We start from the raw sequence: 27,069 nt of genomic DNA on the forward strand, positions 1-27,069 counted from the left end.
GGGTTCCGACTATACTATCTGTTACACGGCGAAGTGAAGGTGCAGTGCCGTGTGTTACTATAACGGAGCTATCCTCGCGGCGCGGTTCGATTCTTCTTGCGATCCCGCGATTTGACGCTTGCCCGTTTCTCGCGCTAATAACTATCACGTGAAATTCGACCAACTTTCATTAAAAGAAGAAGAAGAAGAAAATAAAGAAACAAAGAGGAAGAAAGATTCCACTATATTTTAGACGATTTCGTCATGTTACGAGAACCGCAGCGTTTATTCACCACGGTTCTGTAGTTGTTAAAATAAAGTTATATAAAACGAACAGTTTTTGTCTTACGTAAAGGTAGAACTTCGACTCAGACTCCTTTCAGATGTGCGAAGACTTGGGATGATACAGGAACGACGCAGGAAAACGAAGACACGGAGCTGACAGGAACGTAGTTAACATTTTATTTGTATTTTACTTCTAACTGTTTAACAAAGTTGCTTTGGCTCACTTCGACGAGTCATTATTTTTTAAAAGAAAAATATATATGTATATCATACATAACTGTCTCTCCCTTGGGAAAAATATTCTCTGCAGTCTCGCGAGGTATTTTCGATTTGTCACATTTGATCAGTCGATTGAACACCTTTAGGATTTGTAGTTAAGGGAAGTCTTCGGTTTCAGCTCGACGTAATAGGAATAATCGAGCTGCAAAACAACATAACGATTATTTACAAAGGCTCTTTTAAAGGGGTAAGCGTTTCCTCGATATAGGATTGGACATAGGGGTTGTTTCCCAGCTGCCTTCGCGGTTCCATTGTCTACTAGATCCCATAGATCGATCATCTGACACTCTGCTTGCCTGAAACGCAAAATTGTTATTTGTAACATTAAAAAAACATGCTTATTAATTTCATTGAGTTTCAAAGTTATTTCATTACAGGTTTGCGAAACCAAAGCACAGCGATTCCTCCAACACGACGTATCCAACGTGAAGATTTCTCAGAGTGAAGTACACGGATGTGACATCTTTTCTGCTGAAGATCTCGTAAACTTTCATCGTCCGATCTCTAGAACATAAAACCGGTGATAATAAATACCACGGCAGATGTAACGATCCAGGGAATGGCAAGCTTATGCACCTCATCTCTTTGCTCTCGTAGTAAGGGTTATTGACTATAGGTCTTCCCGTCGAGAGCATTAAGTTTGCCATCAAAGACATCTTGCCGGCGAACACAGCGTGTTCTGGCGTGTTCTTCTTGATCCACTCGAACAGTTCCTCTTGCTCGATGTCGCTGTACTCGCCTTATTACATATATCATATTTTTATATGATGAAAGATTAGATAATAAAGAGCTTGTTTATTAACCTTCGGAGGCTGGGCCAATTTTGACTCACGCGGATAATTCACAATTATTGCTTTTCATAAAAATTATACTTATATATCGTTACTATTCTGTCAAACTATATGAACGATTTTATTTGTTAAGAAAATATATTTGTTACTAGACTACAGATTATTTTATAGATTTATATCTGTATTTACATTATTTATTTCCTATATGTTATTTCATATATGTTTTTTTTTGTCATAACTTTTAATAGGTAAAATAAATTTCTATATAAGTTCTATTTAATTGTGCTCATAAAAATATAAATTTGCATAAAAAAATTGCAGTCTAGTTACCACGTGCAGGTAAGAAGCTTTTTTTAGTGGGTATTTCGCTTTTTTTTCGTTAGAAAATAAAATACGTATTTAAGTAGTGAAATAGTCTGTAAAAGTTGCGAAAGTTGACAACATCAAGAATCACAGTTTAGTTGTAATTTCTTTTTAACCAGTTTACGTTATTAAATTCTATTGAGTTCACGTTGTAATTATGAAAACGAATTTCAAAAAATCCTCTTTTATCTAGATCTTACAATGTTATTCAATTTGAAGAAATTCAGGCATCATAGATAACCATGTTCTTTTCAATTAAAGGAATATTGTCCGTACCTAACGAGTTTCTACGATATATCTGTTATATCAACATATTTTTTGTAATTTGAAAAAATAGTCTTGTTTTATTTATATTTTTTAATAATGTCCTTATACATTTTTACACACTATTTCATTGCTCGATCGTTAATTGTTCCGTAGGGCCTGATAATTACCTATGATACTTCGTTCTTCCTGCAGTCTCTCTAATCCATGATAAGACATCGCGGATATCAATAGGAGAGTAAGAGCAGTCTTAGTCATCTCGTTCTTCAAACCAAGCTTTTCCAAGTATCTATTCGCGCAAACAGTGCCGGCTATTATACAGAGATGGGGGTTCATGAACAGCTTGAGTCTCATGATGAAAACTGCCATGATGATAAAAGCTCCGGTCTGCAGGCCGTTGTAAGCCATATCCGCCTCTATGCATTTAGGATATCCTTTGATTTTGTAATTCCTGTACCAGAAATAGACCGCCAGCATTCCAGCCAATATAGCAGACGGCAGAAGCAACGTTTTTATAATCGCTTCGAAGCTTCTGTATTGGAGGAAATCGAATTCGGGAGAGCACGTGTACAGCATCGTGTGGAAGTCTTTGTAACTGGTCAGTTTCGCTTTAAGTAAGTCGAACACGTGCGCGTTGTCCTCGGATAACGAGGCGGAAAACGATTCTAAGTACAGCGTGCATATAATTGTCAGAACGATCTCGAGAATCGTTTGGAGCTTTATGCCCATGAAATGAGTCAGCTTCTCCGTTAAGCTTACAACGTTACTGATGAGTAAAAGATTGAAGTACAGGGAATACAGCAAGGGGAAACCATCTGTGATTCCGGTTGCTAATAAAATTGACCAACCATGAACTTTAAAAATACATCTGTAAAGGTCGTTTGGAATTATTTTCATCCATTTTAATATCAATAGAGCAACGACCTGCGTGGTGAGTACAAAATGTGAAAATTGCCAGCAACATAAGCTAATTACCGTCGCTATACCCATTTTCTGAAAGAAATAAATTGTTTGTTACTTCATACAGAATATGTCAGTCCTGTGAGTGTTTAATATTTCTCAACACACCTGAAGTAAATCTTTGGGCACTTTCTGAGGATCTTGCAAAGTGCCCTCTCTAATAATCAGAGTCAACCTATACATTTGAGAGAGTAATACAGGGTATGCGAAACTTTCTCTCAGCGGTGGAGTCCATTGGACACGAGTACATTCGTTATGATTATAAAAGAATAGAAGCACTGCTATGATTCCACTACTCAAACTATTACCAAGGAAGGCAGCATAATAGAACAGTACAGCTGCCGTAAATATAGTAAAAATCCAAACGATTTGTAAGTAAAAATAAACTGGAACACCAAGACCCTCGCAACTAGTCACTGGTGGCAAACCTTCTCCTCTTTCTATCTGAAAGTGATTCTTTTCTAGTTCTTCCGTAGGAAGTGACACACATTGAATTTCTCAATGCATACAGAGTCTGTGTACCAAATATTCTTTATGTATTATTATAGTATTTGACTCTGTATACAGTTCTAACAAACATGAATCTCACTTGCCAACACTGCTCTATGGATATAATCCCCAGATTCTTGGCACAATGATAAAGATATCCAGCTACCAGCTGTAAATTATCAATTATGTTTTATACAAGTCGATCTTCTTAACCCTGCTACGACCTTAAAATTTTTATTTTCCTATCTTGCTCATATTTCAATAAACAACAAGATATCTAATGTTTTGAAATGAACTTTAACATAACCATGGCATAAGACATTTTATATTTTTTAACCATAGAAAGACACGATTATAGCTCTCTTGCGCAATTGAACTAATATCATACGATTATAAAAATATGTTAGATTAAAGTAGGGATTAAGTAAATCAAGACTAGATAACCAATTATATATTGGTACAATAAAATGATTCAAGAATTATTGTACAAGAGAGTCTAGATAAGAAAATAACTGGAAGGACGCAGCAAAGTTAACCTAACCAAAAAATAGATTCATCGTCGAATACCGAATAGAGAATAATACCTCTGGCAACAAGCTATACTTTCTAGCTGCATTAATAATGTTTCCATATTCCGAGATATTATCATGGCTGATTTTTCTAAGTCCATCCATGAACGTTTTCGATTCCGCGATAGTCTTGTAATACGAGTAATACATCCCCTGAACAGAAAAAAAACAAAACATACCTGTTATCTTCGTGAATAATTTGTCAGTTTCTCGAAATCGTTCGAATCTCGTACCATTTCCGTGCGGAAGGACATTTCTCTCTCGATTTCGGACAGATGCGAGAAATGCCGGTCATTTTCGAACAGCGTCGACACATGCCACCAATGGAAAAAGCCAAATGCCAAACCTGTCACGGCACACGAGATGATTTTATGATAACGCTGACCAGGAAACCACACCAATTAGCCTTTTTCCTTCGCAAGGAGGCTTGTACCTATCAAATCCACCGCTAACTCGTACAAATTCAATGGTTTACGGCGTAATTTTTCGCCGCTTTTACGCTTCCTGTCACTTTCTGTCGCCATCTTTAAGATCCGACTAAATTCAGTCACGTGACTGTATGGAACTATCAGCGCGCCATCGATCGGAAATTTCAAAATGCCTGTCGATCGGTCAAAAATTAGTTTGACTTTAATCGATTTTCTGATAAAGAAGGTTACAAGGAGAATGTCAACTTTAATTTCAATCTCTTAATAAAGTTATAAAATGACTATGGTAGGTGTTTATGTACGTGCGGCATGTATATTAAATGTAGAATATGTCAATAATAGTGGTAGAAATTTATGCGTAACTAGCTGCGGTTTGTTATTAAGGAAATTAATTTACTATGTATTTATATTGTTAAATTAGTGTTGCATGGTGAGGATTTTGAAGGTTATTTAATTTTCTAAAACGAAAATGAATTTCCCTTGTGCGAGGCAGTTTCTACGGCCCTGGATGCGCGCGTACAGCCAAGCGTGCATTGGCACTCCCGTTATCGATCAGTCGCGTGTTAGTCCACCGTGACATGGAGGATCTTCTGCTGCAGATCGTCCGAGAATCAAGCAATGCAAAATTACAAAATTTGCGGAAGTCTGCGCAAGAAGCGTATGGTGAGTCGATTTAAAAGATTCGTTTTATATATTTCTTATGATAAGATGGTCACACTTGCTCCATAAATTTAAAGCTGATCGATACTTGTAATAATTATACTCGCCCTACAGTACCTTATCCACCATTGACTTGTCAATTATAATTCTTATATTGGTAAAAAGCTCTTTTTTATCAATTTATGATAAGTAAGATTCTGAAACAAACGATATATTTTACTTTATTTGTTTAATTAATTTAACATGTTTGTGTAGATTTCCTGGACAAACAGCAGGGATTACTACGCGATCCACCCCACGAATTACGAGCAAAATGTCTACATACCTTTCAGCTAGCACTAGAAACGAAGAGGAGCAAATTCGTTGCATTTGGTCTGTCGGGATTACATGTGAGTATTTCATTGAATTCCCCTTTCCTCTTTTTGTCCATATTGTGCCAGTTTAGTATCGTATACATGTAAATGACGCATTCGCCCGCGGGAAGGAACTCTGCGATAAAGGGTACGATATCAGTGACCAGCTGTAACATGATATTTCTTTACTGTTCTTCGTTTTAATCCGAGACACATAGTTACTTCACAGTGCTGTTTTCCAATAGACGATGGATATATGTCTAAAATCAATTAGAATATTTTATTCAAATTTCGTCATAATTGGACTGCGGGTTTTTATGCATCTATACAAAATTTAGATTGAAATAAAATATAAAACACTCCAAATATATTACTCGTAATATTTAGCGAGTGAAATAAATCTCCACTTAGATGTCTTCCTTTCATTCATAAAATACATATTTGCATAAACATCCGCAATCTAATCAAAATAAATAATCTGTAATTAATATAAACGTTTTGAATTCAGAAAATGTTAAGGGATGATAGATTCCAGTCGCCGTACGAGCCAGAGGATGATTCTCTTTGGCTACCCGCGCAAATGTTGCACGCAATGAGTTCCATGTTATCCCAATCTGACGACACGCAGACGGACATGCTAAAAGTGAGCCTAAATTTAACCCTTTTTTAACCCTGCTGCCTTCTTTGCGTTATTTTTGACGCATTTTACTATCGGTAATAAATTTCTTAAATCCGAGGAAAAAATAAGATAATTCTATTGATCCAATCTTTTACAATCTTTTAACCAGAGATTTTGTTGAAACATTAAATCTATTTTTGTTTATTAAAACGGGAGCGTGGCATTCAGACAAAAAAATTCGAGGACTGCAGCAGGTCTAACACTCAACTGGTATCGTTACTGAATTTTAAGACATCTAATTTTATTTTTTATTTTACACTCTACGTGATAATGGCAATCAATGATCTTTGTCGACTAAAGTGCAAAATAGAAATTAAAATTAAGTTGCGATGATCAGCCACGATTCTGGTCGAGAATTAAAATTCATCGAAGCTAATTAAGAAATATTCTACGACATATTAATCTGTATAGGTTCTGTTACAAGTTGCCTGTTCCTCTTACTGGACAATGAACGGTCGTTTAATAATCGCCATTCTCACTACTTGCTGCGAGGCTTTCGAAAATGGGAATCAAGCGGTGAGGACCGCGGCTCAAGCTGCAACCAGTCAAACGTTACGGTCTTTTTGCCTATTCCTAGGTAATTTCATTCAATGCTGTTATCCGTAGTACGTTCTAGAGTTTCGTGATTGTCCTTGTGATTATTTCTGGAATTTGTCAGATACTCCAACGTGAAGTTCAACGAAAGTTTGATCAATAAATCTCTGCTCGCGTGACTAGTGAAACGTTCTTTGCGAATTCCGTGATTGATAAGCTGTTTCCTTTGAAACACTTTCGAGGATTTTTTCTTGAACGTTAGTAGAATTCATTAATAGGATGTTTACTTATGTGAATTTGTATTTTTACGAATGTGGCTAAAATAAATCAAACTTGAGCAAAGCATTTGAATATTTTCGATATTTAGATATTTCAAATACTTTGAATATTTGTATATCTTATACTTGGATATTACTACACCATATCTATACATACTTTGTTCTATATATTCTATATATTTTATATCATTTTTTATATTTATAATTTGAAATTTTTTAATTTAAATGTATGAGGATCCACTCAATATGCTATTAATCTTCGCTGCTAATTAGTAAAAATATCTTACTTTTCACAGACGAGGAATGTCAAGAAATGGACGAGAATGCAAAGAAGAATAAGAATTTATGGGAAAGAGGTGTCTCCTGTTTCAACGAAGCTCTGCCAATTCTTCAATACATCTGCAGCAAACTAGACGAAGCTCAGAAGTAAGGGAAAAAATATTAATTTTATTTGAATACACATCAATTTTAGGAAACCTTATTACAGTAATGGAAGAAATGGAAACACCGTGGTATTTCTGTTGGAATGTCTGCATACCTTGATATCCTCTTTGCCGCAGAAAATCCATACGAACGCACATTTTACCACCTTCCTTTGGCAGAAATTCTGTCCTGCACTGATAGCTTTCCTAGGTACACCGAGGGTCGACAAGACGTTCACGTCTAGAGAAGGAAAAGAGAACGAAATTGGAAGAGGATCTGGATACTTGGCCACTTCTTTGAGCTTCGATAGTCACCAGGCTAAAACTGTTTATAGGTACATAATTTTAGATACAATAATTATAAAATTTAATATTATTATTAGACGGATATTTATACAATATTACACTTCTATTACAATATTTCGAATATTTATTATGTCATTAATATTGGAATACATTAGTTGTTTCAATATTTGCAAAATCTGTTTCACAAGGAATCATTAAATAATTTAAAGAATGTAAAAACATACATATTATATTAAAGATTTTTGACAAAAGAACAAAAGCTTTAAAATAATAAGATAAGTAAGTTATTTAATTCATTGGCAAAGGACACTAGAATAAAAATGTACTCACTGTATGTTTACATTTTTAAACTTCCTATAAATGTATAAATATAATTATGATTAATCTAATGATATAAATCTAATTATGATTCATAAAAAATTTGATGTCTAAAGTAACTTGAAAGTGAAATTTGACAATTTTTCTACCTATAGCATTGGAACAGAATTAGTTCGATTAGTGGGCTGCGTGGGACCCCTTCGTCCAGTTTTAGAATCAGTATTTCACAGAATGTTACTGTATCCTCCACCTCAGCAACGCTTAGAATCTTTGAAGGCTTTGAAAGAGCTTTTACGAAGTCCTAGTCGAATCGTTGACTTTGCCGGTCCATTATTGGTGGAAGAAGATAAATCTAGTCATATTCAGAGCGACATGGCCTTAATGAGATTGTGAGTCACTATATTAAAGCCCTTCATCTAAAATAACAGAAGTTTATTAATTTGATAATAATTAAAAATATAGAGCAATGGATTCCATCGAAGAATCAACAACTGGTGGTTTAAGTACATTGCACGCTAGTGTGTCGTGCGTGGTTGCAATGCTCTCCGCTCTTCAGGAATTATGCGAGGGGAAGGCTATTAATCACACCTACACGTGCACGATCAATAGCTTGTACGAAGACTTGGAATCCTGTGACTACAAAGGACCTTTGACTTATCAGTGCATGGCACGGTTGCCGAAAACATACAGGTGAATTTTACTACTGTAAAATATTGTAAGAAACACTGTGCGATTTAAAGGATCACTATCCTTTTCGTAAATTCTCTGTCGAATAATCACTCTGTGAAACGTTATAAAGTACAAATATTGTTAAATAGATGCGTTCAATGGTAATACCTAATGTTCTTCAATGATAACCAACAAGTAATCATAAATTTTTCCCTCATAAATTCCAATTATGCGATTAATTTCACAATTTTACATTTCTTCATAGAATTACTAAACAGACAGATGTTACTACGTTTCGTAAGAGCAAAGGACTAAATTAACATTGAATAGGTTGATGAAGTGCTTCGTAGATGCATTGTTACAAAATGTAATTAGGAAAGTCCATAAAAAGCTCTTTGATTTGCTTTCAGAGAGCAATTGGAGCTCATGAAGAAGGGAATAGGCTCCGATTCTGACTCCTCGGGGCACGGTCCATCGGAAGATGGTGATTCCACGGACACAGAAGGTCCTCAGAACGAATCTGACGAGGTTCAAGAAGAAAATAGCTTGGAAGACAACGACTACGCGATAGAGAACGAAAGGGAGAGATTGAGATTAGAAAAATTACCAAAGTGTCTTCACGTGGGTCGTCAGGTGGCTGATGAATGCAACGTAGATATGGAAAGGCATAATGCTAGAAAATTCGTCAGGACATTGAAGAGTGACTTGATTCCTATGGTTTTGAGTCTCAGAAGCAACATAGAAGTCGACGAAGCTCTGCAGAACTTTGCTTCAGAATATTGTCAAGGTACGATAATCGTATACACGAGAAATTGATTCTTGCCCAGAATAATGTCGATTTTATCGTGTTTACTGACGGATAATGTATTGTCTGTTGCTTCCCGAGACCATGTCCCAACTTTTTGGTAATTCTTGAATTCTGAATTGTGCTTCCTTAGAAAATTATTAAGATTTTGATGCGAAATATTTGGTTACTGCTTTGAGAGTTTTCATTAGGCTAAATTTTCTATTCTTTATAGAATTTTGTAGCGACTGTGATAAATGAAAATTTGTCCGTGTTAAGTCTAGAAAATAGAGTGGATGTCGCAATAATTTTTTATAAGTCTTTATTTTATCTAACGTTGTTTTTTTAATATTCCTTTTCGTCTTTAGTAAATTGTGGACGTTTACGCATTTATGAGAAATTTCAAGATATAAAGACGCACAAAATGCATCAATGTATTAAAATATATGAAATATTCAAAGTACAATATGCAATGTTACAAATTCTTATAATATTTAATGACGAATGAAAGAAATTTCCGTTTGAAGATTCTACTCCCTTAATACTAATAATTCTATTCGTAAAAATATAAATTTGCATGAACATCCACAATCTTATTATTATATGTGCTATTTATAATTCTTCTAATTGCTACTTATAAGCTTCGTCATAAATAAGCTTTATAAATTCCAAAACCAAAAGATGAAACGACATTGCGTTTACAGGAGTTTTCACAGCACAACAAAAGATGCAGGAACAGACGGACACCAGTACAGATTCATGTGCCTTGATTACGATCATGAACGCCGATGGAATTTACTTGGCCACCTATGCGGCATTATTGTTGAACTTGAAGTTGATTAGGATTAATTACTATCACGAGGATAATCGTCAGGTCCCCATCAGTGAGGTATCAATGACGTCTGACACATCGTTTAAATGTTTTTCTGCAACTCTGATAATTTCTCAAAAGCTCCTGTCGCATTCTCCAGGAACAATTTGTGGAAGAAGTGCACGGATCTGGAGTTCTAGTCTATCTTTCGGCAACTTGGTTGTCTGAACTTTACCAACAAGTTCTAGCGTGTAATTTACTCGAGAAATGTGGCTATAATCCGCACTACACGGATAACAGTGCTCTGATAAACGTATTAACTGGTAAATCAATTTTCTATAATCTGAAACGAGATTGTCCAGTCTCTGGCCATCGAATTAGGACCGTTCAAAATTTCTAACAGAACGAATAAGAATCTTGTAATGATAATTTAAGGACTTTCTAAATAACAATTTCTCGGCTTTTTCCGCGAATTCTTATATATATGGAATAACGTTTTATACCAAATATCGTTTTGGTAAGTATCAAACTTTTTTCCAACCAAGGACAATTTACTCTTTGCGATATAACACTAAAGTTTGGAGAAGAAAAATAAAATTTTGGTACGTGTCCTTGATTCGATGATCGAAGACTGTAAATCCTGAAAACTGATAGATACATTTACTTTCGTAAGATGTTGATGGGATTCCTGGAAGCCAGAGAGGCGGACAGCTTTTGTCTGACTATATACGATTGGAAAAAGCTCAGCTATCTCGAAGCGAACCAACACCGGAAGCAGAAGCAGGAGCGAAGCTTTCGAGAAGAGTATTGACGTGTTGTTGGGGAAGTATGATGACTGTGTTGACGACAGGATTGAATCCTCCTAAGGAACAAAATAACAAGGGAATACTGAGCAGAGACGGCGATAGACGTGGTATCAGAGATACCGTGATTTTGTCGTTGGAAGGTCTTCATAAAGCTGCAATTTTGAGCAATGTACTTGGTCAGTATTATTTCTTAATAAACTGTTTAATAAATTACTCTAAATACCTGAGGATATACATACAAATGTTGCCAATACGTATAGCGATTCCAGTTTTTATTTCTTCCGAGTTTCATTTCCAGTTATTCTTATTCAAATTTATTTTCTCGTTAATTAGGCCTGCAGAATCGTTGTGGTTCCATCTTCGCTCTGCTGGTGAAAGCAGCCTGTACAGAGCAGTCTATTTCGAAAATCACGAGGACGAAGGATGTTCTGCGCCTGAAATTACAAAACAGAGCAACTAATATTCACACATCGCACGCGTTAAGTATGGACGTACTTCTGGGCAAGGGTTTAGAACTTGGAAGTCATGGCAGCGATTGCTGGCCTCATGTTTTCACGTAAGACATCGCTAACAATTGAAATATTTTCCAATTTCTATCCAACTTATCGAATTTATAAAGTACTGGTTAATTTTAATTTATTAAATATTGGCAGCAACTGATTAAGTAGCTTTATACTTTAAAAAGGTGTTGTTTGTACGTGAGCAAATTGGAACATGATTTCTTTGGAAAAAATCAGAATCCATCGCTGCCTAAGACTCAGCAGAAGAAAGACAAGAAAGATAGTTCGAATGGAGATCCAAAGGGAAGCCAAGATAGGCTAAAACTTAATTTCAACATCACCGAGGAGGAAGAAACTTGGTAAAGCGTATAGAAAATTTTGATTCTCGATGAATCCATTAAACTCTCCATTACTAAAAGACAGTTTATTATTTTAGTGTCGATGTCTATAGTTTTCTATCCAGTCCATACACACAAAACTCCAGTACAGACACAATCCCAGAAATAATCCAAGAATCGAACGCGGACAGTCAATTTAATGGAATACTTCCTGCCGACTATGCCGCAAAAATTATCTGCGTTTTATCCCAACAAGTCGACAGGCTATTTGAAAATGCTGCGCTAAAGTTGAACCTTAAAGCGTTATGTCTATTCTTGTCTGCTCTTTGCAGAGCTAGTAAAGCTCAGTTATTCAAAACCACGGATGGTCTCAAAGACAATAAGAGGTTCTGGTGGAGAAGAAGCAAACCCAGAGAAAACGAAATGAATGTGCTGCTCTTGGCTCGATTAGGAGAAGTTATGTTGAAGTGCGTGAAGAGTGGAAGACCTCTGATTCATATAATGAGGGTGAGAGAATCTTCGTCCATCCTTTAAGAGCTGTATTTTTGTGCCATCCTTGACAGAATCGTATTTTCCTATTTGCTAGAAAATTTCTTCAACTTTTAGTTTCGCGATTGTAGAAATCCTACTTAAGAGGTGGCTAATAAGTTGAGATATCAAAAATTAAGTCTTTATAGGTTGAAACTAAAGCGAGATTGAAATAGTAAAAAATAAAAAATATTCAGGAATCGCAGCAGGTTCAAGATTTTATAAACGAGATGCGTTTCAAAGTTTCTAAATTGGATATGCGTATTTCAGGTTTGGAGTATCCTAGGGCCGCACTTTATGGAGGCAGCTTGTCACAAGGACCGTGGCATTTCAAAAAAAGCAGTACAATGCATTCACGACTCGATGGCAGCTTTGCTGAACGAGCAAGTGGAATTGCCTCATTTCCATTTCAACGAGGCTCTTTTCAAACCTTTCGAGAACCTATTGTGCCTAGAACTATGCGACAGTGACGTTCAGGATCAAGTGAGTCATTGTTTGTCTTTAACCTTATCAGAGTGTAGCTCGAGAGAAACCTCAATATAGAGCAACAAAGTATTATTATATACATTCAAGTACATTGCTATAAATTTCAAATCCTAAATATCATCATTAGACTGCGAATATTCATGCAAATTAATATTTTTATAAACATCATTAAAGAGATGGAACCTAAGCAGGTTTGTTTTATTTATTAAGTATTATAATGACTACACTATTTTGCATATTTCATACATTTTTGCTATTCTATGTGCATTTTGTGCATTTTAGTATCTTTAAATTCCTCACAAATGCATAAAAATCCACAGTCTGATCATCGTACCTAATATTAATATACATCTTCTATAAAAAGTGGGAAAATTACATATTTTTTGTATTTGACACCAGAGATGCAAAGGGTGGGTCTTTGACAATAAAGAAGTAATTATTTTCTAAATATACTGAATTCTCCGTTATTTTACATTATTACAGAATCAAAACGAAAGCGTTATAGATTCAAAAAATTCGGCGAAAGCAATTTATTAGAAAATAATTATTTCTTAAATAGTTCATTCTCAATACTTGATTACTTTAATGTACTGCCAAAGCGTTAAGTCGATCCAAAAGCAATATAAATTCCAAAAGCTCTTCGCGATAAAGAAGCGTAACTGTTTTCTAAATTCTCCGTACTTAATTCCCCCTCATTTTGTTAAATCAGCGAAGGCTTAAATCGACGCAAAAGAATTATAAATTCCTTCCAGATCGTCAGTTGCATCTGTGAGTTCGTCGAGACCAACAGAACCGAGATTCGATCAGGCTGGCGACCTCTTTTCGGAGCGCTACGCGTAGCTTCAGTTGGTAATTCAGATTCTGTCGAATCTGCGCCACTCCTGGAGGTCTTCAGGGTCTTCCTATCCACGGACAACACGCTTGTATTCGCCAATGCGGCGTTAGATTGCATTCTATGTCTCCTGAAGCACGTCCGTGGAATCGGTGACACGGAGGGTCACCAGGATGATCAAGATCAGATCGACGTTGCAGAATCCAGAAGAATGAGACTCTGTGTCGAAAGTCTGAAATATCTTCTCAGCTGTTCCGATATTCTTGCATCGATGTATGGCATGCCAGCTTGTCCGATTTTCCATTCAGCTCAAAGAATCCAAGTTTCGACCATTCCTCAATACGTCGATCCTACGATACCCAATTCCGAGCTGATCAGATTCGATAAACACGCTGAATCGATGCAGGAGACTATACCTGAAAGGCCACATGACGTATTAATGGATAACGTTCATACAATTACAACTCTGCAAAGTATGGACAAGCCAAGTGGCATTCTGAGAGTCTGGTACATTTTGATCGAAGGCCTAGCAAGCGCTACCATGATCTGCCCTAAACGTTATCAACCTCACGCGTTGGAAACCTTGTTCCATTTACTGAGAGACACGTTGAATGTTCCTGGGCCAACGTTTGGTTTATACTGTGTCAATCACCTGCTTCTGCCTATGGTGCAGAACTGGTTGAGGAGGACGTCGAAGATCTTCAGAGGATGGGACAATTTCGCGCCTAATTTTAAACAATGCTGTGGACTGACTACGGATTTGGTTGTTGATTACTTAACTCATTTACAAGGTAATTAACATATCATCTAGCTTGTTACGTTCTCTCGGTCATTTTCTAGCCGATTTTATTTCGCTCTGATTAAAAAGTATCTCGAGTTATCTGGAAGTGTCTTAAAGAATAAAAAAGCTGTCGTTGATGTGCAGATTTGTAGATTTCTCGTTTCAATTTCACGTTAAATTTTTGTCTTCTTTATTGAAATAAAAGCAAGATTGAAATAGAAAAATTGGAGGATTGCAGCAGGGTTAATAACACGCGATGCTTAAGGCAGAGAGAAGAGACAATTTCGACGAGATAAATTTATAATTTGCGTTTGCAAATGGATTTTAGGACCCGAGGTACTTAGAAACAACGCCTATTTATCAGCTACGACGTTGATGTTGAAGCAATTGTTGCTAGTAATGGCGGAATGCGTGGTCCAACCCACGGAGAGTATAGCTCGTCTAGGTTGCGCCTGTATTAGGTAAGTATCTTTTGATCGAAACCTAGGCCTATAAGAATTGTTTAAAAGTTTGAGACCTCTGCGAGCTGGGACATATGTACGCACAATATATTAACACGGATCGAGATCAAAGTCCTCTATTCGTTCCAACGCTTGATGACTCACTATCGAATTAAGATCACCGAGTCGCAAAGAAGGCGCTCCATTCTTCTCACCATTCTTCTAACTCGAAGAATCGACCTGTTTCGTTAAATCAGAAAATCTATCAAACGTTCATCCATTTCGAGGATCCGTTTCCCATCACCCGTTACTGATACACTGATGCTCGTACACTAATTAAGAAGATCGAACGAGGCTCCAAAAAGATGGATCAGAATTCAAAGATCGAAGATTCAAGACCTAACTCATTTTAATCATCATCGCGAACTAATCTGTTTTACCAAGTTAAGAAAAAAAAGAAAACGATTAAATGTACGCATTGCTACCAAACTTACACCCATGTCAATTGAAAGAGTCTCCAGTGGAAGGTGGAAGAGCTTGGAGAAGAACGAAGATCGATCGAGATCTCCTATGACGATTGAAAGAATCGAAGGAAAAGAGAGAAGGTTCGAAGAGGACGAGGATCGATCAGAAGAGAGAAAGGGTGAATCATAACGCGGAGGTTCGTTGGAATGTCCATCGACGGAGGTTAGATATATCGTCGTTACGGGCGTAGCGTGCGTGTAAGATGATAACGAAGCTTGACAGGCTGTCCGGTGGGATAAGGTAGCCACCGACACTCGACACCCCCGGAGCGTCGTGTCAGCGACTCACACAAATCCGACAAGAGGACGTATACAAGAGACAGCCCCCGTCTCTTCCGTCTATCTTGCTTTAACTATGGGCCGGATGGATCCGTTTGTCGTTCGTTTTCTCCATATTAATGCACGGCACACATCGACACGCGTGTAATTCAATCTTAGCCGGGGTCGATCGCGAAGTATCGATGTACAGGCGTGCGCAGAGTTTAAAAACGGGACAGGTTCGCGGGCAGATAGCTAGCCTGGCACTGAATGACGAACGGGATCCTGATCTGAAATCTTAGAGTCACCCACTCTTGATAGCAACCTATATCTGCTGTTTGCGAGCAGAGAAATTAACCCTTTCGCGAGTTAGCCATTCGCGTACGATCTATTTTCCCGTTTCGTACGAGTCCTACAAATTCGTCGAGTTACACAAAATTGTTAGGCACGATCTTTGTATTCAAAGATATTCTCGTTCTTCTGAAAGTGATCCTCAGTGATCAATTCGTGCAATTATAGGCGTAAGAATGAGAAAAGAGATACAGCGGGAAATATGAAAATGATATGATGATAAGAATTCGGACATCGCAGTGGCCGTGTTGATTTTTTAATAAAGAATATTTCATCCCAGAAGAAAATTTATCAATTTTTTAATTGGAGTTTGTAGCGTGATTTGAGGCGGATGAATTTCTTTTTGCTACCGATCTTTCGAGTAATTATTCGAGCGATTGTTTTAGAAGATATCGCGCTTTATAAACTGTTATATAAATATATGTATAACCGAAACAAAGTAATTGTAGATTTTTTCTCACGAATTCCAATGACATGAAATCAAATAATTAATCAGCCATGTTAAGACTGTCGAGGGTTCCTGTGCGAAATATCTTACGTGTTAAAAATTATACTAAGTTTCTAAATACCTGGAAGGTTTAATTTTTAGGATTCTTCTGTGATTCAATGCGATGATGTCTGCAATGTCTGCGCAGGCACGTTCTAGTGAGCAGCGGGCCGCTACTCACCCCAGAACAATGGGAAGTTTGCGGCGTCGCCTGTTACCGCGCTTGTTCAAATTCCCTGCAAGAGTTGCACCAGCTGACCATGGCTTTCTCGCCGAGATCCGAGTCCTTTTACGGTGACGTTGCACAGGTCAAGGTTGCAGCGCGACGAGATGCGACCATCGAAGAATCGGAAAGGCTGCGACAGCTCGCTGCTCAGGTAAGTTGATTCGTTACGCTTTTTTATTTAAATATTCTTCAATATGGAAGAAGATATTATCACTTTTCTGGCTGTTTGACGTTCGTTGTGCTTCTCTGTGTCCTCACAATCGCTACCAAGAGTTGTCAACTGAACGTGTTCGTTCGATAATCGCCAAAGCGGTGATCGATGATGGTTAGATAGAGAACCTTTATGACTCGATGTGTTTCCTTCTTTTCTTGTGAATCGAAGGCTTTCAGCGGTACGGAGGCAACTCCTATATGTGAAATGTATCTATTGAAAGAGAAAGAAAGGTTTCATATCGAAGAGTACAAGAGCACAAAAGTTATGTAGTAGTCTAGTTTGAAAAACTATTAGATCGGCCAATAAGTTTGTGTCACGATTCGCCAATACTCTTTATGAGATATTCTCATACTTTTTGGAGGATGAAAAACGATAAGTTTAGAAGACAGAGCTATAAGATTAAGCCCACTTTGGAAGAGATACTTGAGTGGTAAATCACATGAGTTTCATAAGGAAAATACAATAACAATTGCTATATATAGTATTTGTTCCCTTTACATTGTAGATATTTTATCATCATAGAAGGATTTAAGAAATTTCTAAAAAAGTTTCAATCTTAAAGATTCAATTTTAAATAAACAAGAGCAAAATTTGTGATCCGTTAAATGAAATAGAAATTTGATGGATGCAGCAGGTGTCTAAAATCTTGAATATTCGACGATCGACTATCCATCGATATTTAAGAAAAACTAGAAATGGAACCGATGCTGAAAGCATCTAAACAATATAGAAATGAAATACGCAAACTTGTTGGGCGACCTGAGTGCTTGATTTTTAGTTGGTTTTCATTGGTTTACTCAAATTATTGGAGAGTGGAGGTGTCTCCTTATTGCAGTTACCCTTCGATTGACTGTTTATTTTTGTCAACATGTAGATGGTTATTCGTGATTTACTTATTCGGTGAATGAGTGAGAGAGTGTTTCTGTGTAACGTAGAAGTTAAAAACGCATATGTCGAGAAAAAAAAAGATTGTCTGCGAGAGAGTGTCACACGTGGTGCCCTCCTGACCTGACTTGCTCCCAGGTGAGCCAGCTGCGCGAGGTATTGTCTGCGATCAAGAGACAGAATGCGGCGTCACTGCCGACGACACCTTTCCAGGATTCGATGACCATTGAGACGACACTGATCGACCAGCACACTACCTCCTACTCCGTTGGTTGTAGGCAGCACACGACACCCCTCGATTACACTAACACTACGTCGAACACGGGTCCCCATTGGCTTTAGCCGCCCACGGTAACTCACGTCATGGATTTTAAGAAAAAAAAATCAATGAGAAAATATTTAAAAAATTAAAGGAAAAAAAAAGAAAAAAAAAAAACGATAGGAAAGAGCAAACAGACAAACGAATGTAATCGCATCGATTCTTCTTCTGTCGACCGATGAAACGATGAGAAACAATATTTTAGAGAGTTTTCGATTCGCGACGATTACGATTCATCGCGGTTTTGACCGAGACGAGAAATATACTCGTGACGCGTGGTCGTCGTCGACAGGCCTGCTTTCGAGAGCCACGTTCTTCGCGACTCGAGATTCACTGCAACCGCAGCTTTTCTGCCTTATCTAGTTCCTTACGAGAAACTTTTCTCCTCAAGCGACATTGTGATCGTAAATCTCGTGTACGATTTTGTTTTACAGCACACCGAGTTTGTGATCTATTTCTTTTTTCTTTTTTTTATAACGTATGATAGTTTTCGTCGAGTAAAATCCAAAAATACTAGGTTTCCAGACTCAGAGATGGCCATCTTAGTGGCTCGTTCTACTTGAAAAATCTATGATATGTTGTAAAAGAAAAAAAAGTCAGAAATTCAGTGTGCTTTAAAACGAGGTTCAGCCTAAATGTTTATTCTAGACACACAGATTTTTCTATTTTTTTGCATCGACGTGCCTCGTGAATCGTGCGCTTTGCGTGTATTTATGCTGTCATCTGAATGGCTGATGGCAATACGGTGGCGTAGAATTAATAACCATACAAAACCGTTGCTTAAACGGTTCTTTTAAAATAAATACACAAGAAGATGTCTTTTAAACTGTTTTTATCCGAATTCTATGCCATTGTGCAATGCAATTAGATGTTTGTTAAAAAAATGCCAAACTAGACAGAGAGAGAGAGAGAGAGAGAAAGAGAGAGAGAGAGAAAAATAATGAGAAAAAGATCTTTGTACTTGAGACTGCGTATTGTCGATACGTTCGTGGTTTTAATGTATTTTTGTACCGCTCGAATGTGTTCGATGCAGAATGTGTCAAATACAGATATGCTTTTATCATTCGCTCTGATGCGTTCTTGTATTGCACCCTTATTCCTTCATCGGCCTGCGCGATGAAAATCGTATGGGAAAACAGAGAAAAGGATGGGAAAGAATCGAAGTAAGCCTGTCGACGCTGATACGACGCGATTGGTCATCAATCATCTCGTTTAGACGTTTGCACTCGCTGGTAGAAGGCACAGGTCAGGCTGCAGAACCTCTTCGACGAGGTCCTTTTCATTACAATCATTCGATCACCACGGTTCCTGAAAAATTTGCCCAATATTTTTATTTGAATAGATTTTTCATCGGGAACATCTTATATTAGATTTAATACACATGTAGTGAGTTTCTACTTGCACTTACAGACGTATCACTTGCAGATACAGAAGATATAAATAATTATTAGAATAAAGGACCCCGTCGTTGGCCGAGATATCATTTAAATTTAACTTGGCACGGTCTTGCGTATCACCATTAAAATCCATGGCTTGAGTCCATGGCTAGAATTTCACTGTCACATAATATGTACGTGATGAGATATACGACACCTATTCTAGAAGCTGCAGCTTTCGTAGAATGCACACATGTTTACTGACCGACTGAATTAATCGAATCACGTTAGGTTCGAGTTAGAGCCCGCCGTATCTCGATGATCTTTCGATTATTCACGAAAATACGGTGAACATCGCGTCACGATGAACATGAACATCATCTCTAGTCACAAAATCACGACCATCATCTGCAACTGTTTTTCAGACATCACGCACGATTGCTTTTGTAGCTTCTCGAATCGAATACGCATAAGAAAAACGAGAGGAAAGGAAAATTAAAAAGATAAGATCGAGAGATAAAAGTTAAATTAAACGTACGAAGAAAAAAATTTGCGTTTGACAAAAGACGAAAACTCGTGTCGAGGATCTACGAAGAATCGTGCGATGAAAATTCAATCCTGTTAGGTAGGCATATTGAAGAAAGATCTTGTGCCTTCAGGTGTTCCTCCTGGAGGAACAACGCACCGAAGATACTTCGAGAAGATCTGACGACAGATCCTACGTTTTCCTTCTGTATCCACCCTCGGTGGCTTCCACACTCAATCCCGATCTTTATATCGTTAGAGTTCAGCTCAGAGCCTTGATTGTTGGCCTCTTGGTCCATCAGATGCTTCTTCATTGCATCGCCATTATTCTTTTGCAAGGTCCTGACTCGTCTTTCCCTAGGTATGTATCGTTCAAATAAATAGCAACGAATCTTTCTAATTAATCTTCTTAACACGTTCGCTATCACAGAGAAAGATTATAGATTTACATATCAAATTTTACGACAGCTATTCAAAATTTATGGCAAGGAAATTAAGGCAAAGATAGAAATTTGAAGAATATCTATTTTCAAATATCATAACATTACCACTATACGAATAGTAATTTATTTTTTAAATTAAACTTATTATTATTAATTTAGAAAAGAACATTTCTTAAAAAAAATAGGTGTCAGTGAATGTTACGTGGTAATAATTATCATTAAATTAGCACATTGAATAATTTGAAATATAAACGATTATCCGTACAGCGTATATCGTTACAAGTTCCGATAATCAATGTTTCATCGTTATTAATATACTTCTGTCACGAACAATAACATTCTGAGATTTCTTTTATAGCTTAGAATTGAATCCAAATTAACTTTAAATTTAATTTTAAAAAGCGAACGTGTTGAACATAGTTAAGACACATTTACAAAGTTCACTTCGATTCCAGTTTGTCTAACGTCATACCACAATCAGCAGCATCGACATCGTCAAAAACAGTGATACCAGGTTTCCTGTCTTGTCTAACCAATCAGCACATAGACATTTTCCTCTCAGCTTTGGATCTATCTTACGCAACCGCTTTAAAGTTTGACTGTCGTCCTGGATTAAAATTCTTGGTCCAAAAGGTGGCTAATCTGCCTCAACCAGCGAATCTCTATCGTCAAGCTGGAGTGGCTTGGACAATCAAGATCGTCACGTTATTCGAGCTCTGTTTACACAAAATAGAAGACACGCAAGCTAGCCTAGAAACCGTGAAAATGATCCTCGCTTCGAACTCAGGCGACAGAGAACCTCTCAAAGAACCGAGTCTTCGAAAACTCTCGAAATATCTAAAACAATTACGGACTACATTCGAAGAACTTTGCGAAAGTTACGTGGAAGTGGTTTTGGACGAAGATGGAAGACACACGAGAGTAGATGGCTTTTCTGAAAGGAAGATATTTTTGCTGATAGCTCAACCGGACGATTTTCCAGAGATCACAGGAAAAGAACAGATCAGTGACAGAGTTCTGGCTACTCCAGCTCCCATCGAATTGTCCGAAGGTCCAGACGATATAGAAGACGGGGAAGATCAAATGGATCAAGAATATCAAGAAGATCAGGAGGATATCGAGAACTATAATCCAAATTTGGACGACGAAAGTGGATTGGAGGAACTTGGTCCAGAGTGTGAAGACGATCCGAGACCTTTTAGGCTGTCTGACCTAGCGGTGGAGTATTCTACTGATTCTGGTCCCCAGTCTGAACCGGAAACCGATGACTCTAGACCAGTCTCCAGATTAGGATCGGTCACAGAGAAGGTTGTGTACCCTGATAGATCTGGCGGTACTTCCAGCGAAGGATACATAGATGGAAAATACAATTCCACTACACCAGCACCTTCACGATTCATTAATACCAGAGATAATTTGTATTACAAGTTTGATTCTTTAAGAAGAACCGAGTCTGTCGACTCTTTTGGGACTTCTGTGTTGGAAATCAAATCCACGAACACTGGCTTGACGTTCAACGAAGCTGATTTGTTCAGGAAATCAAAGTTGGAGAGAAGAAGGAGCGATGCTTGTCTGTTGACTCGGAAAAGTTCTTTGAGGTTCGTCGAGCCAGTTGAAACCGACGACTCTGAGAAATTCGTGAGGTTCAATCCCAATAATATTCGATGTAGATCGGTGATGGAACTGAGAAAAACAGCTGGGTCCACGGTGTCTGAATCGTCGAACGATCTTGAGATGTCTCCGCGCGTTTCCTCGAAAATTGGAGAAAAGGAAGAGGACGATTTACCTAAAATTTTCGATAATATAGATGAGTTGCTCCGTGATTACGAGAGAAGCAAACGAGGCTTTAGAACTAATCCGTTTTTAAGAAAGGATGGCGGCGATTCTAACGCGGAGACCGAAGAGATAGCAAGTCAGGAATCTGCGTTTCATAAGAAGAGTAATGTATGCAAGGATAGCGAAGCTCACAGGAATGCTTGGGCAGAGATGCTGAGCACAGTTTTGGATTGGACCCTGGCTTTGTCTGTAAGTTGTCAATGTTTTTTTCAACTTTTTCGAATTTTTATAAATGAGGATTTCAAGTGCGATTCGTGAACAACGCTTATGTATTTATAAAATATTTCAAAGTACAAAGACGCATTGAAAATATATAAAAAATATATATACACATTTACATCAAATTTAATAAGTATATATAAAATATTTAGGATATTTCCATTCAATGAAACATGAATATTTAACGATAAAAAATGTGTCTTTATGTAAAATCATCATTTCATAATTGAGAACAAAAAATTCAAATAATAAACGAAATAAACGTTAAAAAAGTATAAAGTAATATTTTTAATTTTTATTTTACTTAAATGTCACGAGTGCTAGAATAATTTATTTTAATTTTTAAGATTAGTTTCTTATAGAAAAATACTTCCGTATAAAATGAAGGAAACATTCTCTGTATAAAATGTCCAAAGCATAGTTACAACACCTGCGACAATATTCAACAGCTAAATAAATCTCTACCTGGATTTCACTTTTTAATTATATTCGTAGGAATATGAATTTGCATATGAATTTGCATGCACAGTCTACCGATGAGGCTAGCTTCAGTGCTGCTGAAATATCAGAATACATTTCCCACATCGATTTCCGCGTATTTTGCACGACTCACGCCCGGAAGCCTCGATTATAAAAATTCTGTGATATCACAAAGTCCTGAAATCTCTGATTTTAAACCTGTTGTTATTCGAATCGGCGCCTTATCTTATCAAAAGCGTGATGTTAAAAATATTTTTCACAGGATGATCAACTGATTCCGCTGCTTCCTGTTTTCGTCAGCGGTGTAAGAGTGTTGACACGGTACGCGGTCGACCAGGTTCTCAAGCAACGACTGTCCACGCTTTTTCATCGAATCGCGGTGTTATACGGGTTGACGAGCAATTAGGAACAGCTTCAATACATCTGGGAACAGATGTATTTTCACAATTCATTCTGAAGTTCTTTGGTGCTAATCGAAGGCACTGGATGTTAATCGAGTGTCTGCATGAAATTCGAACGTTGAAAGGATGTTTGAAACTGTTTCTCAGCGTTTACAAAGAATCCATGACTGTCCGAAGAACGTAACTGGTTTCAGTCAATACATTCTCAATAAGTATTAAATCTTCCACTTTAAGACGAAGAAGAACGTTAATAGACTGATGACCAGAGTCAATCTACGAGTTTAAGACGACAGATTGTTGTATTTCAGGATGTTTTTCAAGAGGAACAACCGAGCGAACGATTTTAACTCTATTTTAAGAAGCTGTATTTTCCACATTCATTCTCTCGCTGAAGTTTTAAGGACCATTTCGCATGTCACGATCATTAATCAACTTCGAGAAAGAGATCGGAAATTTGACGAGGGAGTAAGGTTTAAAGATACTTTCTTCATCCATGATTTTCATCAAGAAGGGAAGAAGAGATAACAAGGATTCCACGATTCTCGTGAAGATCAAAGATCACTTCGTTACGCGAGTAACGAAGTCGCAAGTTTTCAGCTTCAGGAAAAATTGAAGCAACTTCGAGTAGTATAAATAGGAGCATTGCGTCCATAATTCTCTTCAAAAAGAAAAGAGATAGGAAAAATTGCACGATTACCAAGAAGATCAACGACGATTTTATTACTTCGGGAAAAATACCAATTCTCAGTTTCACAAGGAAGCGAATGATTTTCAATTCGTACGGCGTAATCGGTTACATCGTGCATATATAAACGATAATATAAACGTCATGCATATGTAAACGATGAACGATATAGAAAAAGGAGGAAAAACGAGAAAGAGGTTCCATGTCAAGGGATCGTCATCTACGTCATCTCTTTGCAAAGTTCCACGATAAAGAAGATAAAAGATCGTTTCGTTACTTCGCAAACGAATATAAATTCTCGACTTCACGAAGAACTGAACGATTTCCAGTTCGAACAGTATAATCAGAAACATCATATACGTAAGAAAACAACGTAACTTCGATTCATTTTTCAAAGGAAAGAAACGATGTCCCCTTTTCATCGTGGAAGCCTCGCCTATCTCTAGTTTACCGCTGAGACGCGTCGACACGGAGAGACAAGGATTTTATTTACGATCCACTCTGCACGCACATCTTCTCGATTCTCATTTTATGCTCTTTGCGCTTAACTGTAGTTTGCGGTTCAGTCGCAGAGTCGGATGTACCGGGATTTTACATCCATCGGTCGAACACACGCGTCGCGACCAGTTCGATACATTTCGTCAGCTGCCACGGAGTTTACCTACGGATTTTTCGACATTTTTAGCAGAATTCTACGATTTTTTTTCTTTTTTTTAACGAGGCACCAACGATTTCTAACGAAATCCTATAATTTTTCCAGCTTCTTTTTTTCTTCCTTTTTTAAGAGAAACTAGCTATTTTTAAAAGAACTATAAGATTTCTTTTCTTTCTTTTTCACGGAAAAGGAGGAAATTCGTGAAAAAATCTCAGAGTGATTCTTCTGTCTCAATATATCTAAAAGTAAATCTAGAACTTCCAAGAACAAGGAAGTGCATTACATGTTTATTTCTAGATTTACTTTTTGAAATATTTCTCACTCAACTATATTCCGTTTTTTTCTGATTCATCCATGAATTGGATACATCAGAGAGTTACTGTTACTAGTATAAAAGACGAGAGCGTAATTAGCGAGTTAAGAGTTAAAGATCGACGTTGATTTTGAAAGTTAGAAACAGATTGCCTAGGATAGAAGTATTATTTTTCGTGTGAACAAAATGACGAAAGAGTTTCAGATTGATAGAAAGCTTTCTGATTTTGCCAAAGAGTTCTTCAATACATCGTAATTGAAAACAATCGTAGCGAAATGAGACGAAAAATAAGAAGAAGAAGAAAATGAAAATGACGTTATATTTTCCTGTAAATAGTAAGTCTTGCTGCTGGTTCATGGCGACACGATTAAACCAGACGGGCTAGATATTTTTATTGTTAATTTTTACCGTTACGATATTTAGCCGACGACTAGTAAATGATTTTTTGTTTCGTTTGTCGCTTCGATATATATTATACATATATTTTGTATATCGTTTGTATGTTAAAAACGAGAAGAGAAGAATCGACGATTGTTATATAAATCGATCCATCGCCCCCTCGAATTTTCTAATTCTGTCCTCAGATAATTCCATCGGTGTTGTAAGTATTGTTGAGCGTCAGATCCTTTAAATGATGAAAAAAAAAAGAATGTGGAGGGGTTACTTATTGATAATAAAACGTGCCTACGTAGAACCCTGTCTTCTTTTGTTTTTTCTTCTTTAAAAAAACAACACACACGAAAAAGAGATAAACGAAATTTACCCAAAGCCGAATAATTTTCTCTGTGCGAGAAAAAGAACGAAATGCGGACAGTATTGACACATATAGTATTTTTAATCGAGATCAGCGTAACCTGAGCACGATAGACAAGTAAGAGATGTATGAGCGTGAAACGTTCGATTATTTCAAGTTAATAAAATTGTACTACCGAATCTATCGTTCGAAATGAGGGTAATTGGTTGCAGAACGTTACTTATAGAAGATAAAATGAAACGAAACTGCATCCAGTTTTCCTCGAGTTAAAAAATTTCTTTCCCTGTCCTGCACGAACTAGCACATTAAATGATTATATTACGTTCTAACTAAAATTTTGAACAATTTTTGTATAAACGTTCAAGAACTTTACTCGAAGAACTCTTATACAAATTTTGGAGAATTTCTTTGTGAACTTCCATAAAAACTTCGATAAAAATCTCCCTAGAAACTCGTAATTTCCATCCAGTTCCAAAACTTGTGTCGACTGAGTTAATAGATGAAAGAACAGTCATACGATTACCTTCCCTTCGAAGCTGGATGTACTTCGAGAAGTATCAAAGGTGTCGACGATTTCCTGCGAGACGAAGTGCATTTTAGTTCGTTTTAACGGGCTTAGGAAAGGGCGGGAGAGTCTTGTCTGCGGTCAAGTCATCCTCGTAAAGAGGGAAGCTTATGAGCGACGGTCGCCTCGGCTTATTCCATGCTTTTATTCCTGTCCCATTCGGCGAGGTAGTAAACATCAGCGAAGAGGAAGCGGGAAAGCGTGCAACCTCTGAAGAAGATGACGAACGCAGAGGAACGTCACGTTTCTTTGGTGAAAGTTCACGCATAGATTCTGTTCCTCCAAAGACTACGCCTTCCATGATTATTCTGTGTCGTGGAATTTTTCAATTCTTTTTATTTAGAATTTTGTATTATGCAATGGCTACAAATAGTATTTGCACACTTCCTTTTTTTTCAATGAAACATATTCTATTAGGTTCTACTATATCATTTTCATAGCACGTGTTAAATTTTTGTAGTCGTACGAAAGTACCACTAATGTACTTGGACCTAATTAATTAGTACGTAAATGCAATAACAGACACAACGGTGTGCGAATGCTTTTTGTAGTCACTCTATATCTTGTTCCTTGAAACGAAGGAAACATTATCTTTAATAACTTACCTGCTGTAGTCCTCGA

The 27,069-nt window shown here is 37.2% G+C and overlaps 2 protein-coding genes across 4 annotated transcripts; one reads left to right on the forward strand and one right to left on the reverse strand.

Annotated features, from left to right (window-relative positions):
* Positions 1-418: 418 nt before the first annotated feature.
* On the reverse strand, positions 419-4,556 carry LOC117155458 (C-mannosyltransferase dpy-19). The gene is made up of 9 exons (XM_033331435.2): positions 4,413-4,556; positions 4,213-4,325; positions 3,995-4,132; positions 3,511-3,579; positions 3,030-3,365; positions 2,132-2,954; positions 1,120-1,282; positions 919-1,047; positions 419-839 (listed from the first exon to the last, which is right to left on the reverse strand). Exons 1-9 carry the CDS (start codon positions 4,501-4,503, stop codon positions 626-628), a joined length of 2,076 nt encoding a protein of 691 aa, XP_033187326.1. The 5' UTR covers positions 4,504-4,556; the 3' UTR covers positions 419-625.
* A 406-nt stretch (positions 4,557-4,962) lies between these two features.
* LOC117155456 (brefeldin A-inhibited guanine nucleotide-exchange protein 3) lies at positions 4,963-26,062 on the forward strand. Of its 3 annotated transcripts, none has more exons than XM_033331427.2 (22): positions 4,963-5,070; positions 5,323-5,456; positions 5,929-6,063; positions 6,511-6,676; positions 7,208-7,337; positions 7,384-7,668; positions 8,113-8,346; positions 8,420-8,647; positions 9,037-9,413; positions 10,115-10,299; positions 10,382-10,544; positions 10,895-11,203; positions 11,361-11,583; positions 11,713-11,886; positions 11,964-12,372; positions 12,664-12,876; positions 13,632-14,502; positions 14,821-14,953; positions 16,701-16,929; positions 20,232-20,458; positions 20,996-22,565; positions 23,338-26,062. In XM_033331427.2, the coding sequence occupies exons 1-22, from the start codon at positions 4,986-4,988 to the stop codon at positions 23,479-23,481; spliced, it is 6,624 nt and encodes a 2,207-aa protein (XP_033187318.2). In that variant the 5' UTR covers positions 4,963-4,985; the 3' UTR covers positions 23,482-26,062. The 3 variants fall into 3 exon arrangements, with proteins under 3 accessions (XP_033187318.2, XP_033187319.2, XP_033187320.2); XM_033331428.2 differs by having other exon boundaries at positions 10,127-10,299; XM_033331429.2 differs by having other exon boundaries at positions 7,399-7,668.
* Positions 26,063-27,069: the final 1,007 nt, after the last annotated feature.

This window comes from Bombus vancouverensis, chromosome 12 (assembly GCF_051014615.1).
Source record: "Bombus vancouverensis nearcticus chromosome 12, iyBomVanc1_principal, whole genome shotgun sequence".
Taxonomy (NCBI): domain Eukaryota; kingdom Metazoa; phylum Arthropoda; class Insecta; order Hymenoptera; family Apidae; genus Bombus; species Bombus vancouverensis.